The sequence below is a fragment of the Falco naumanni genome, chromosome 1 (assembly GCF_017639655.2).
Source record: "Falco naumanni isolate bFalNau1 chromosome 1, bFalNau1.pat, whole genome shotgun sequence".
NCBI lineage: Eukaryota > Metazoa > Chordata > Aves > Falconiformes > Falconidae > Falco > Falco naumanni.
In genome coordinates, this window is record NC_054054.1 from 94,552,628 (window position 1) to 94,567,530 (window position 14,903).

Below are 14,903 nucleotides of genomic sequence, written 5' to 3' on the forward strand. Positions count from 1 at the left end.
TTGGGGGGGGGGAGGGTGGGGTGAGGAATGGACACCAAAACCACACAAAAATTCAAGAAGCACATGAGCAGCCTTCTGGCCATGAATTAACCTCATCTGTTCTAGAAGCTGGCATCTCAGGAGACATTTCTGTCTGCCTCCAGCAGAAACCCTGCCCTTCCTGGCCCCAATTTTTATTTTTGTGTTGTCTGAAGACGAGAAAGAAAATACGAGACTGTGGTCCCCAGAGAGCATCTCTGCTGCCGGCCACCGAGGTTAATGACTTAATCCCCTGTGACTTAAACCATCTGCTCCAGCATTATGCACGTGTCATCCCAGCAATAAGCAGCCAAATTAAAATGCAATCCTGTTTGATAGCTGGTCCTCTCTGAGGAAAGGTGAGAGGCTGTGGCCCGTAGGGAGACTGTCATACCATCGTACTTTCAGGGGGGACTGGAGGGAAGGGAGTAGCTGCAGCTGGGCAGGGGCATGGCCAGATGCAGGAGTGATGCGTCATGTCACCCCTGGGACAACCGGCTCCGCGCCGCAAGGCTCTCTCCAGAAACAGAAATTTCTAACTTTGGATGATTTAAAATATTTCCTTCGATGCTGAGAGCACGATGGACCTCATTAGGCAGTGGAGCAGACTCGGTGGGTTATTGATGACACCCAATTATAGGTGCATAACAGAGTTAATTAGTGCCTGCAGGTGCTCCGGCATCAGCTGGGAGGAACAGGATCCTCACGACTGCAGCCAGAGCATCGCCACCGACAGAGCTAGCACAGAGCTGCCCCAGCAACCCCCCAGGCACAAGCCCAGGCCAAGCAGGGAGGGAGAAGGGAGGAGAACGGATCCATCCCTGCTGCAGCCCTGCTCTGCCCTCCGGCTTTCAGCCCCTGTGCCCCTAAATTGGCCCAAGGGATTGTCCTAATCCCCAGGCAGTTGTAAAGTCCTTCATCAACTCAAGCCTGACACGCATTCGCTGTATCACTGTTTAAGATGATTTCAGCTCCTGTTATCCTTCTCTGTGCTATGAGACAATGACCCAGCCAAAAAAAAAAAAAAAAAAAGAAACCAACAAAAAAAAACCCACACGCCAAAGTGTCTGTGTCCTACAATCCTCATCAGCATCCAGATCACACATCCCGCAGGCCTCCATCCACCCCTGGTGCTAAAAATACTCTTTCGCTAGACTAATTTGAGCTGGGTTTGACATGAAGTCTGATTCCACAAACATCTTCTCAACAAGCAGCATCGATCTGTTCCCACCCTGCCCTGGCTGGACAAGGTAAGGGGCCTGTGGGATGGTGAGTACAGGAGAGGGGACACGAGAGGGCAGGAGATGGATGGCACTAAGTCAGGAAGGACTTCAAGGCACGAGGAGGATCATTTGTAGCCAGCACCCAGCTGTAGGCTTCGTGATTGCTCAAGTATTGTATCTAAAGAGCAAACACATCCACTTATTAAGATGACCTCAAGTATTTACCACATGTTGCTCCTTTAGAAGGCACTTTCACTTCACAGATATTCCATATATTAACCTAAACCAGGTTTTTCATGGATTTTGCTTCTTTTTTCCCCTCCCTTGCAGGAATAGATAATCCCAGAAAATCGGGCTTTCCAGGCACACCTCCCCAGGGCAGCCTGTCCGAGCAAGAGACGCTGTCACAGCCGCTGCATCCCTGTTAGAGGCCAGCCTGGCAAACCCGGATTATTTTATAATAGAAGGAACTATCCTGGATAATGTCCGAGCAGCTCCTGAACAGGCGATTCTGTACGAGACTGATATAGACGCTGTCCCATATTTCTGTAGCTGCACATCCTACAGCTCTTGTTGTGCAAGCCAACAAACACAAAGGAGTTGGCAAGGCTCCTGCTACGCCTACGCGCAGGAGGCAAATCAGCTGTGACTGCACATCCGCCAGCCTTCCCCCCCTCTACTCCGAGTACGGCACCAAGTCCTCTGCTTGGCTTTTTCATGAATGAGGATGAGGAAACCTCCTCCGGCTCGGCTAACGGAGGGAAAAGGGAGAGTTGCTGCAGGTTTGCGAACAGCTGCAGGAATGCACAATGGAAAAAAACCACCAACAAAACAACACAAAAGACAAAAAAAAAAACCCCAACTCTCCCGCACTGCTAAAGCCAATTGAAGCATAATCCAAAAAGCATCACGTTTGAGAGTAATTCCTACTGGGCTGCAGATGGGCAAAGCCAGGGAAACACTGCTTGTAGGCGCTTTCAGGGAATGAATCACCACCATTCATAGCTACTTTCACCTGGTTTCCACCAGAAAGCTGGGAGAGGGAAGCATGCCACTTTGTCACACGGGGCGACGTCAGCCGAGGAGCACCCTGTGCCCATATCCGTGGGGCACATGCTGAGCCCGGGCAGCACAAACACCACTGGCCGGGCAATACCTGCCTAAGCTGCTCACAGACCCGCTCTTAACAAAGTCTTTCCACAAACGAGGAAATAAACCCACGACTTATGAGGCCACGTGCTGCAGCCACCAAGGGAGACTGTCTGCTGCAGCCGGAGCACCCTGTGACCCGCACTGCAAACGCACACTCAATATTTAAGGGTTATTAAGTAGCCGGGTTGATGGATTAAAGCTCGGGCTGTGGCATGAGGCTTTGCGGGCACAGGCAGGAGCTCTCTGCATCTCACTGAGCAGCTGCCCTTCAGGGCCCCACGCCTGTTTGCTGAGCAAAAGTCATCCCTGAGCTATGAGAGGGGCTTTGACGTTCTGCAGGGGAGCAGAGACCCTGGTTCTGCCTGGCTTTGAGTGTATTTCCTGCCAGAAGACAGGGCGGGGGGGGAGGGGGGGGGGGAGTAGTCAATGCTTAAGCTCAGCAAGAATAAAATGCTCCTCTGTAATGAAAAGGCACGATGCCTGACAAACAGGATTATGGGGATCCCCTCTGGAAAACCATCCCCAGCAGCCCAAGTCAATACCTAATGATTAGCAGTATTTCACCTGGCACGTTTGCCCAGGCAGGGCAGAAATGCAGTAAAGGCAGGCACTTCTCACCCTCTGCTCCACGCTGGGTGCATCGGCACCAGGGATGCCCCCAGCACCCCCCATCAATCATGGGTACCCCACTATGGATGCAGCTGGGGCAGTGCCAGCCCTCCCCAGGAGCTGGTCCCAACGCAGGGCCAGCCCGGGGGCTGGGCATCACTCAGCCCTGTTCAGGAGGGATTAACCACTGGGACACACGGATGGAAGGGGCGATGAATCCATCTGTGTTCTCAAAACAAGACAAAACAACTTTCGGTGAGCTGTGGCTTTGCTCGTGCTCATGGCTGCTTGGGTTCTGGACCGGGCAAGCAGCTTTATGAAATGAGATGTTATTAATGATCCCTTCTAGACTGGAAGCAGAGGGGATCAACGAGGCTGTAAATTCTTGGTCCAGAACACAGCGGCACACCAAGCAGCAGCGGCACACGGAGCAGCTCCCTCCCCTGCTCACAGGTTCCTCCTGGCCAAGGACCAACGCCAGCTCAAAAAGATCCCCCGCAGGCTCCCTTTCAGGAGAAACACTGCAGTGCAGTAGCTGCTGGCCAGGAAAGCAGCCAAGCCAGCGCTTTCCCCCGCGGGCACCGGCAAGGCTGGGGGTCCCTCCTGTCCCCGCCAGCACGGCAGTGCCAGTGCCACCACCACCGCCACCTTACCCGATGCGCTCCTGCTCCATCTCCTCCATCTTCTCGGCCCGGGCGATGACTCGGTTGATGATCTCCTTCTCCTCATCCGTCAGCTCCTCGCTCTTGCGCTGCCGCTCGGGCTGGCCGCCCCGTGCTGCCCAGCCGGCGGGGAGCCTGTGGGGAGAGGGTGGCCAGGGCTTCGTCCACAGATCACACGTGTGCATGTGCAACCACACGTGTGCGTGGGCAACCGCCAGGCACCAATTCCCAAGCCAAGGAGGAAGGGGTACGATACCACCCCATCCTCCAAGCTCTCTTCTCACAGGAAGCCTGCAAACCTCCCCCACCCGCTGGGTGCAAGCTCTTTCTTCCATTTGGGGTGGGTGTGTGTCATATGGAAACACTTGTTTCATAGAAAAAACAACTCTGCTTTTCAAAAATATTCTCATTATTTCCATCTTCAGCATCAACAGACACAGTTAATTTGGCACCCTGCTCTCCACCGTGTAACACAGGCTTTGCCAGCAAGCTGTGGTACCGGGGCTGTGGCCACAGGAATGGGGTTTTTTTGGGGTACATTTTAGCAAACATGGGAGTTTTTCCTCTCCTAACATCATTTCCAAAGATCCTTTCACACAGTGAGCACAGCCTGGGCATCAGGCAGCTTTAACCTGGTGACACGGTAACGTCTGCCACTCAGCCTTGTAAATTAGCAGGTGGCAGAGGGGCAACGCTAACGAAGGATGCAAAAGGCAAACACTCCTCCCCCCCCTCATTTTTCTGCTCATCTAAAGACCTTTCCTGGGTCTTTTCCCCTGGGCTGAGCAGACCTGCACAGTCTTAAACCTTAAGTTCATTAAAACCCTGTGCAACACTTCCCAAACTTAATTACTTTTTTCCTTGCATCCAGAGCAAGGCTTTTCCCATTCTCTCAAGACTGTCACAGTAGCAAGTCAAGAGCAATAGGGCAAAAAAAAGCATGCGAGATACTTACTGCTCCTTCTCGCTGCTGGGAGGCACAGGGAAAGAGAGGGAACAAGGATTAGGTGAGAGAAGGGATGAGGACAGCTCAGCCCAGGCAGTCAGTGCTCTCCCTGCCTCAGGGACAACTGTCCCCAATGGCATGTCCCTCTCCATGGACGCCTGGCACTCCTCCAAGGCAGCGCGGAGCATCGAGCTCCAAACACGAACTTCACCCAGCCCCTGCATCGCCCAGGCACCCAAAACAAGCAGCCACCCACGGGTGCTGCCACCACCCAGCCAGCCGGGATCTGCCGTGTGGTGGGATGCAGCACAGCGCCGTGTCAGAGGGTGTCAGGGCAGATGGACAGGGTTCCTCGGTGGCACTGGGGTGCGTGCGCACCCATGGGTCTGTCCCTACCACCTTCTCAGGTGGCAACAGGACAGCACAACCCCATCCAACCGGCACAAACCCAGTTCCCAATGTCCCCAGAGGAAGAACCGGGGTGGCTGTACCCACATCACCTCCCAGCCCCGGTGGCTCTTATTCCTCCCACAGCCCCCAGCCGCCTCCTCTCACCTGGCCCGGAGGGACATGGTCCTGTCACTGGGGCACATCCACCGGTCAGAGCTGCCACCCACCACCGCGTCAGTCATCGCTGGCTGCTGAGGGGACGGGGGGACACACGAGCGCAGGCACACTGGTGCTCCGCCGACAGGTGCTGACTCGGCACACAGGGGATGTCAATCACTTTGCTCCGCTGCCAGATCACAGTGATGCTGATGGAGGTAACCCAGTGCTTTCAGTCAGGCTGGAAGGAAGATTAAAAAAAAAAAAAAAACACAAGCAAAAAAACCCAAAAATCATACCAGGCAGGGCGTCATTTTTGGCATTAAGAGGAGTGGGAGCTGGGAGAGGAACAGGAATGTCACTTCATTCTGTCTTGATATTGCACACAAGACACAGGAGCCTACAACCACCACCCTCCCAGGAGGGCAATGCAGCCGCACTCGGCGTGGATGTAATTAATGAGATACCCGACCTCACATTAATTATGAGGCTTCAGAGCTAGGAGGGAAGAGGAAGTTTCCATTTCAGAGAAAGATCTACAAACTAGGAAACTTCCTCCCCATAACCCAGCATGTCTCGCTATCCTCCCCCCAAACCACATTTCCTCTGGAACAAAACTCCTCTATTTTCATTTTTGTTTAATAAAGTTTTTGCAAAATGAAACTGGGAGAGGCGTTGAAGGACGACATAACAGGAGCCAAACACAATACTCTGTCTACCCATCTACAAAAGATTAATCAAGAAACGGACCTCTTCAGACCTTTCTTCTTTCAGCAAAACAGATTGCTTTTATTAAAAAACAAACTGATGTAAAATTCAGAGCCTGAGTGCTAGTTTATTCCCATTTTCTGGAGGTGTTTTTACTCCACCACCCCTACTCACTGCATGGGGACAGAGACTGGGCAGCAAAGCCCAAGCTGACACCCAGCATCACCCACAACACAGGGATGGATCCAGCCATCCCATCGCCTTTTCTGGAGGAAACCGGTGTTTTTACACAGGGTGAACACCGCAGGCTGAGCAGTGTCCCCAGTCAAAGGCAGGACAGGATCCATCCTCCTGTGCAGCCACTCACCCCAGCACCGCCTGTGGGGTGCAGGGAGATGCTGCCTCTACACCATGAGTCACTGTCACACCTGGACCACTCTCAGGATGGTCCCCAAGAGCAGGAAGCGCAGCTTGCGGGTCCACAGATGACATTGCCCACAAGATATGACTTGCAAAGGGAGAAGCTCAGGTTGAGCATCCCTTTACAGCCATTAAGGTGAAAATAAAAGAGAAGAGGCAATCCGTCCACAGAGGCTTGGCTTTGCTGCAGCGCTGACTAGAGCACAAGGCATTGAGGAGGATACAGATCACCCCTTCGTTAGAGCCTCCTGCTGATGGGGAAAGTTTTTGTTAGCTCAAATGCTTCCCACACATGGGATTTCCCCCTGCCCATCTTCCCCATGGAGCTGGCGTGGGGTACCCGCTGGGATCCCCCTGCAGCAGCAGCCTCATGCCTGCATCGCTCACAGCACCTGCATTTGAATTGCTTCCTCCTCCTGCAGCAGAACTTAAAAAAAAAATAAACCCCACAAAAACCCAAACCCCTCTGCAGAGCCTGGCCCACGGGCAACAAAGCTGCTCCCAGCCCCGGGGCCATTCATCCTCCCAAACCTGCTGCCCTGGGAAGATGCTGCCCCAGATCCCTCCCTGGGTGGAAGGGACCACTCAGCCACCCACATCCAGCTGGATCCCAGCACTGAAGCCAGAGCTGCCAGCAGGTTCCAGTGAATCCAGAGCTCAGCTCAAACCCAGCAAATCCACCTTTACAGGGCACAGAGCAGCTCCAGCTCTCAGCAAAACTCCAACGGGGGCACCGGGGAGTTTATCCTGGGGAGAAGATGGAAAACGGCAGCTTGTAAAACTGCCCCACTGAAATCCCAGACTCCAAGCAATGAAAAAAAAGCATAACTTTCCTAGAAAGTGGGAAAAATATAATTCCCATCCTACACTATCTTCTCTGCAATATTGCAAGGGTTTCTCCATCATTCTCTGAAGGGCTGGCCGAGGTTTTGAGACTCACCTTTACTTCACTAATAACTTCCAAAAATACATACGTACACACACAAAAAAAAGTGAAGCACACAGGGTAATTAGTACTCTGCTGGCTCCATACAGCAACTATTCCTGTGCCAAACCAGAGGGCTCTGGTTGACAAGGTCAGTTAAATAAGCAAATTGTTCACTGAAGTCCCCACCGTCACCTCCACAATCTGCACTGCAGCACCAAACTCCTGCGGGGGCTGCAGGGTCCGGCTGCGGCTGGGAGCAGGGGGGCTCGCGGGGCTGGGTGCAGATTTCATGGGGTACCCAGGGAGGAGGAGCAGCACCATGCTGCCAGCAGACACTTCTGGGGAGATGCGTGTGGATAAGGGGCTCTCCCAAGGTCACGCAGAGCAGGAGCAGCTGCCCCGGCTCCACAAATAAGGGAAAATCCCTGTTTTTTTCCGAGCGAAGAGTGTAGGGCGCTCACCAGCACATCAGCCAGCGGGGAGGAAAACTTCCGCCAACTAGAACTTTCTGCTAATAATAGAGAGGCCGCAGGTGTTTCACTTTGTTGCGGATGGAGAAGAGCCCGGGGACAGCTCCTGGAGGAATACACAAGCCTTCCCAAGCCTATAAATAATAGATTTTGAAGATCTACTTTGCGTTTCTTCCAGCAGCTACTCTCGCTTGTCCTAAATGCTTGGTTCTACATTTTTAGTGCACAGTAAAGAACAAAATAACAGCTTACGGTGGCTTTTTCCCCCCACCAAATCCTTGCTCGCAAGCAGAAGGATGTGGCAATCCAAGTCATAATCGATGGGATGCAGCAGCATTTAGTTAATGAAATGGAAATATCCCATCCTAGGAGGATGCCAAGCCCTTCTGAGGCTTGGCTGTGCCCAGAGGGTCGCGTGACCTGCTCCCCCCAGGGCTGCCGCCAGTGGGGATGCGAGGAGCCCTTATCCCCACGCTGTGCCGGCTGCTCAAGGTTCTCCGATGGCAGGTGGAGGTCAGGAGGAGCGAGGCGGCAGCTCCCACTGGCGTGAACGCGGCGCATCCCAAGCAGAGCCAGGAATAGAAGCAAGGTCTTAATTTCTGGCCTTAAGGAAGAGCCACATGACTCTAATCACACCGCTCCATTACTTCTGTATGACGGAGCTCATGAATTTGATCATGCCTTAATAAAAAAGGGATTGAATGCCTTCCATGAATCACTCTGCCTCTCCCCAAGCCGCCGGCGCTGTCGTCCCGTGCGCAGCCGCCGCTTGCTCCAAGCCGAGAGGTGCCGATTCACAGCCCCATTGCCAGCACCCAAAGTCTGGCAGACGCAGCATCAGGTCCCCCTCACCCTCCAGCAGCCCTGGGCAGGCAGGGAAAGGCAGCAGGAGCCCCATAGCACGAGCCCATCCTGCCCCATGGGCACCAGGAGGAACCCGGAGCCACCACCCACCGGGCATCTGCAAGGAGAGACCATTACAGGGCTACCCAAACACGCTGGTTTAGCCATCTGGAAAGAACATACCAGGGTAGAAAACAGGAAAAAAGTCAGTATTTTAAAGACTCCCAGCACAATAATCAGGTTTTTTATGGTGAGCTCAACATCTTACACTTGGCGGTGCCTGCAGAGATCATCTCCGCCAGCAAAGACACTGACACAGGCAACCTATTTCTCCAGCCTTCTCAGCTCTGCAATGCAGCTTTCTTAAATATTGAATAAGTCTGCTGCTCTACACCACCTGCCAGTGCCAATGATGAGGTAATTTTTGCATTGACAAAGCCTAATGCGATTAATCTGGTTTGAAAGAGCAGGTTTTAGAGCCCGACCATTCACTCGGAGAAACACACTTGCAGAGCATTGGCAGCAGCTTGTTATTCACCACCAGTAGCTAGACCCCAAACAAATAACCCAAACTGCTGCTCGGATGCCAAGTGAGAGATTATTTCTGTGTGTCAACACCAAACAGGAGGTTTTGAACTCGAGCAGATCCAAACACCATCCTCCATCAGGCTGATGGAGTTTTCATGCCAGCTGCAAGGCCAGCCTGGCCATGGGAGCTGGCTTACGCTCTGCAGCGGGGCGGTGGAGCTAGGGAGGGAAAAGTAGGGAATGAGCACCCAATTTCCTGACAGGCTTCCCCAGCCCCATGCCCAGGGAGAAGGGGATGCATATTTTCGGGTGACAAGGACCCAGTGGGACCCTCCAGCTGAGTGATGGGAAGAGAAAATGCAGGAGGGGGGATGCACCGGCAGCCCCAGGATGGGTACCGTGCCTCCCCACCCAGCATGCACACACATCCCCAAACACCATTTTCAGCTGGAACTCTCTCCCAGCTAGTGGTGACATTTGTCACCACAAGTCCATCAGGGCCAGATCCTGCCCTCCTCCATGGCTCAGCACCAGGGCTGGTGCCTGGCACACAGGAGAGCTGTGCAAACCACAGGATACCCTGACTCCCCACCGGACACCTGGTACAGACACTGTGCACCCCACGTCTGGCTCTGCCCCAAGCATCTCCCAACATTCTTCTTTCCTTTCCCAGGAAAAAAAGAGTTTGCCCAGCACAGGAGCCACATACACACCACAGTATCCCTATGGTGTACATATGGCTATAGGGGCCCCAGAGAGCTGGCCCAGCAGACAGCAGGGTGCTCATTCCCTTCAGGCCAGTCAGGATTTGGTACTACTGGATTTACCTACAGAGGCGGGGGAAGGTGTAAATAGCCCCAAAATATCTGCCGAGGCAGCTGTGTAACGCTGCTATACAATCAGCGGATCAGAGAGAGGGGCAGGAAGGCAGCCCAGTTTTGCCGGAAGGAGTTTTGGTCCCTCGAATCTCAACATCCCCCAGGCAGCCAACATCCACGCTTTGTCTCATCTCACATGCAAATCATTTTAGAAAGTTCAGGCAAAACTGGGCAAGCCGCTTTACGGATGGTGCTTCAGGAAACAGCCCACATTCAAGATTTTCCTTAAAAAAAAAAATAAGGCAGAACAGAGGTAGACCTCAGCTGGCAGAAACACACCTACATGTCAAACCAAAGCTGCTTGGCCTGGACCCCCACCCAGACAGCCGGAGAGGGGCTGGGACAGCAGGACAGCCACCCCATGACTCCAGGTGTAGCACAGAGTGACCCACAGCCACGGCAGCACCCACTGCCCATGCTTCCACAGGGACCCACATGTCCCAGCCACCCAGCAATGCTGCTCCGGTGTGAGATGGCATGAGGTGGGATCAGACTCCAGGGTGCAGAGCCCTCCAGCCACGCTGTGGCAACACGAGGGCCAGGGGTCCTGGAATTTCAGCTTTTGGGAAAGACCTGGAACCAACAAAACAAACCCGGCGTCATTGCATCCTTCAGCCCCATGCCAGACCCTTACAGGGAACCGAGCAACCTGCTGGGCCAGCTTGGCACAAGTGGGTTAATTAAGGCTAAATATGGCCCCACAGGTCACCGATGGTGAAGACCACAGTCCACAGGTGGCAGCGATCCACAGATCTGAGGCATACAAGAAACCCAAAGCAATGAAAGTCCTGGCCATCCTCTGCTGCCCTGATCCCAGCAGCTGCCCCTGGGAGCCCACCCGGCAGCACCCTGCCCGCAGCACCCATCCACCCAGCCCCATGACACACCAGGACGGGACCAGTGTGGCATGGCACGGCACGCTGCTCAGTGGCACAGGACATCCCCCCCACGCAGCACAGGAGCCCACGGGGCTCTCCCAGCTCCAACACCCTCCAGTTAAACCAGGGCTGGAGCCCTCCCGACTGCCGATGCCTTTGGTTTGGCCGATGCCTCTGCCGCCTTTAAATTCACAGAAGGTGCCAAGAGATTCCTTTTTTCCCCTCCCCCTTAATTCCCAGCTCCCTGTCATCATCCAGACAAAGATCCATCCCAAGGCAGCTGAGCAGCAGCGCACAGTCAATTTTATTTAAGCAGCACATTGACATTTCCTCCAGCAGCTCCTTCACAAACTAAACACTGTTATGATGCTGTCACAAGGATTTACTCCCGTTGATTAATTGTGGGAAAGACAATGGGGGGGGGGGTGGGGGGTGAGAATCACTTCTAGATTTCTATGACTTACCCATGGCTGCTGGAGCTGGGGGTCTCCGGCCAGGCAATGTCCAAGCGCACCCCAAGCCTACTCGATGCTATGAAATGCAGCGATGGCAATGCTGGCAATGCCATCGCTCCTCTCGCCGCTGCAGAGCTGCTCCGAAGGCTGCTTAGCAACAGATTGCTGCACCGCTCCAGCACACCGATCCGGGATTTGTGGCCAGAGCCACCAGGATGACCCAGCCCCACCAGGGATGCTGGCGCAGGGACCCCCCACAACTACCCCACAACAGCGGCAACAGCTGAAGGAAGTTTAGCGATGTGAAAAGGCTGGGAAGTACCTGCCAGCTGGCTGACACACAGCGTGCTCGGAGGCAGCAGGTCCTGCTCAGTGCTGGGGGTGGCTTCCCAAAGGCAGCGACAGTCCCCACAAGATGCCCCAGCAGCGGTCAAGGACCACAGCATCGCACTGCAGGAGCGATAGCTGGGGGTGGGCACGTGCCCCATCCCCAGAACACAACCCTGGGTGGAGGATGCTCAGGGCTGCCAACCTGCCCTCCTTAGGGGTACCAGGGATGCTCAGCCAGGGTCAGAGGAGCCACAGAGAGCCAGGCACCCTACAACAGACCTATGCGGAGGGGGTCCCCCTCAGCACCACAACCTGACCCTCCCCAACAGCCACAGAGAGCCCAGGCACCAGCAGAGAGGAGCATGCAGCCACCCAGCTCAGCATCTGCACCACCCAGAGAGATGCTGGGCTCCCAGCTTCCCCAGTCGCTACATGCAGCTCCTTCCTCTCCTCATACACCCCCACTAAGCATCTGGTCCCACACAGTCAGACCTGCCCCCCACCACTGAGGCACTGGACCAAAACAGGAGAGCCTATACCCACCTCCGGGTGCTGGAGGAGAGCGATGCTGCTCAGACCCATGCAGGTACAGACAGGGATGGAGGCAGGGCATCTTCTGGCATGTGAATGTTATAAACCATCAGGTCATTAGCCCCAGCCACTCCCCATCTCTGGCTTAATGAGGATGGGGAAATTAATCAGGCTGGCCTTGGGGGCACTGCCTTGGGGAGCAGAGCACAGCCCTTGAGTGCTCTGGGACCACCTGGAACGATTTATCACCAGTTATCAGTAACTGGCAATGACTGCAGCGACATCATCACCTCTCTGCAGGCAGGAGGAGGGCACCGGGCCGGGGGCCACCAGTGGCACAGAGGTTCACTGCTGCCGGCACAGCCCCCGGTACCTGCAGCAGACACAGGGGACCATCTCATTCTCAGGTCCCAAAGAAAAGTCCCTCAAAACTTAAGCACAAAAAGAGACTCTGGAGCTGCAAGTCCCCTCACCCTTTCTCAGCAGTTTTTCTTCCCTTGCCCCTTCCAAAATCAGGGAACACTTAATATCGGCACACACACACCCATGGAGGTGCAGCGGAGTCCCGTAATGGGCTTCTGGGTTCTACCCTCACCACAAAGGGTGCTCCACACAAAAAATATGTGCTTTTGCCCCCATTCAGCATGCTTTTTGTCTCTCCTCAGGAGCCAGGGCAGTGCAAAAGGAAGACTGCAAAGGAGGAAAAAGCAAATCAGCAAGCTGGAGACAGTGCCAAGCAAGGATTTGCACCCAGATGGGTTGCTCCTAACAGGACTGGTGGGGCCAATGCAGGAGGTCTTAGCTGGAAGCCCACCCCACAGGCCACACGCACAGGTGATGCCAAACAGCTCCCACCGCATCGCCTGGATACAGCACAGCTCTGCCGGGGGCGGCTGGCGCTCGCCCAGTGGCGGGGCTGCTGCGGACAAGCATCGCCCACCCAACGCTACTTTCCTGGGGGATGCCAGAGCAATCCCCAACTTAGCATGTGGGGCTCAGACCCACGGCTCCACGTACCCCAGGCTGTTCCCCATGGAAGAGCTGAACACAGATCCCCTGAGTCAGTCCCTACAGCAAAAGCAAGCAGCTCGCTAAAACCCTACCAGATGAATGATGCATCATCAAATAAAGCCCAGTATCACAACATTAACAATATTTATTTTCAGGCTAAGCTGCAGCCTGGGCTTTTGATACCAGTAATTAAAGCAAATGGTTCATCTGTTATCATCTTTGCATCCCTGGAGCCAACTGTCCGTGTTTTGAAGCCCTGTATTATCTTTTTTTTATTATTATTATTATTGCAGCCTCCCGGGAAGCGGGGATCAGACTGATCTGCACACACTTTTTAGATCCCAGGAGCGGTGTAGCATGGACCAAGCCCAAAGAAGAGCCACGTCCAGGGCAGCCACCTTGCTCCGAGCTTTATAGCGGCGAAACGAAAAAGTGTTAATTGCTCAGAGACAAATTGCCACTCCAGTTTATATCTGAAACCAGAATTAACGGAAAGACACCAGCAAAAAAGATAATCAGGTCCCTGCTCTGAGACAACCTGTCCTGGGAGCAGCGGCGTGAGGCAGCCTCAGCCTATTTTCCGAGGCGGCTGGGTTTGCCTCCAGGAGGTTTCGGGCCATGAGTCCAAATGGCTTTTCATGCCTTTTGCAACACTTTTGTCTATGTTGGGAAAGGAGCAGAGAAGGCACTCGCCAAGGCCCTTGAGCCAGCCCTGAGCGGGGCAGCGATGCCCTCTCGCAGCCCTAACGGGGAGCAGAGGACCCGGAGCCCCCCCGCAGCGCATCCTCGGGGCCAGGATGCTCTCTGCATCCCACCGCTGCTCCTGCCCAGGGAAGGGGCTCGGCTCCTGCTGCCGCCGCAGCTCCCGCTCTTCCCGCTCCGGGACCAGGGACAAAAGCCCATTTCGGGGGCTTCAAACCACCCCCCAAATGCCCCAACGTGCTCCAAAGTTGCCCGCCCCCAGCAAAGTCCAAAAGCACCCCCCCCAGCGCGACCCCCCGCCTGCAGCGGCGCGCCGGAGGGGGCTGCCAGCTGCGGCCGCTGCCCACGGGAGAGGCGGCCGCGGGGGGGGGGGGGGGGGGGGGGCACCCACCGCCCGCACAGCCCCGGGGCGCCGCCAGCAACTTTCCCCGGCCGGCGAGCGGGGAAGCCGAGCGCCCCCGGTCCCGCAGCCCGAGGACCCCCCCAGGGCCGCCCCCCGCCCGGGACAGGGGAGCAGCCAGCCCCCCGCCCCGCTCCCACGCGTGGCTCCAGCGCCGGGGGGGCCCCGCCAGCCCCTTACCTGGGCCGGGGTCCCGCCGGGCCGGGAGCCGCTGGGCGCTCCCCCCCGCACAGGGCTGGGCGCAGCGCGGCTCCGGCGGCAGCACTGCGGAGCGGGGAGGGGGGGGAGGGGAGGGGAGGGGGCAGGGCCGGCCCCGCGGCACCGCCCGCCCCGGGGAGCCGCCCCCGCCCCGCGCCCGGCCCCTTCGCAAAGCGCGGCGGTCCCCGGCCCCCTAGCCCCCTGCTGGGGGGAGCGGCAGCGGCACCCCCTCGCTGCCCATCCCCTCCTCTTATCCCATCCCCATCCCTCCCCTCTCCCTTCTTCCTCCACCCCAGCTCTCTCTCATCCCCATCTCCACCCCCATCCCAATCCCTCTCCCACCCCCAACCCAATCCCTTCTCCCACCACATCCCCATCCCCATCTCCCTTTCCATCCCCTCTCCCCTCTCCCATCTCCCATCCGCATCCCTGTCCCCTCTCCCATCCCCATCTCCATCTCCGTCCCC

The 14,903-nt window shown here is 55.7% G+C and overlaps 1 protein-coding gene across 5 annotated transcripts in view; it reads right to left on the bottom strand.

Moving 5' to 3' along the window:
- RPH3A (rabphilin 3A) overlaps nucleotides 1-14,529 on the bottom strand; it is a 33,588-nt gene extending 19,059 nt beyond the window's left edge. For 2 of the 5 annotated variants that reach the window (XM_040608412.1, XM_040608379.1), the window contains exons 1-4: nucleotides 14,419-14,529; nucleotides 5,166-5,397; nucleotides 4,620-4,634; nucleotides 3,656-3,799 (exon numbers count right to left, since the gene is read on the bottom strand). In XM_040608412.1, coding sequence (XP_040464346.1) covers nucleotides 3,656-3,799; nucleotides 4,620-4,634; nucleotides 5,166-5,242 — 236 coding nt within the window. In that variant the 5' untranslated portion in view covers nucleotides 5,243-5,397; nucleotides 14,419-14,529. The remainder of the gene's footprint in view (nucleotides 1-3,655; nucleotides 3,800-4,619; nucleotides 4,635-5,165; nucleotides 5,398-14,418) is intronic. The other 3 variants (XM_040608396.1, XM_040608388.1, XM_040608403.1) reach the window with 3 other exon arrangements.
- Between the last annotated feature and the right edge of the window lie 374 nt (nucleotides 14,530-14,903).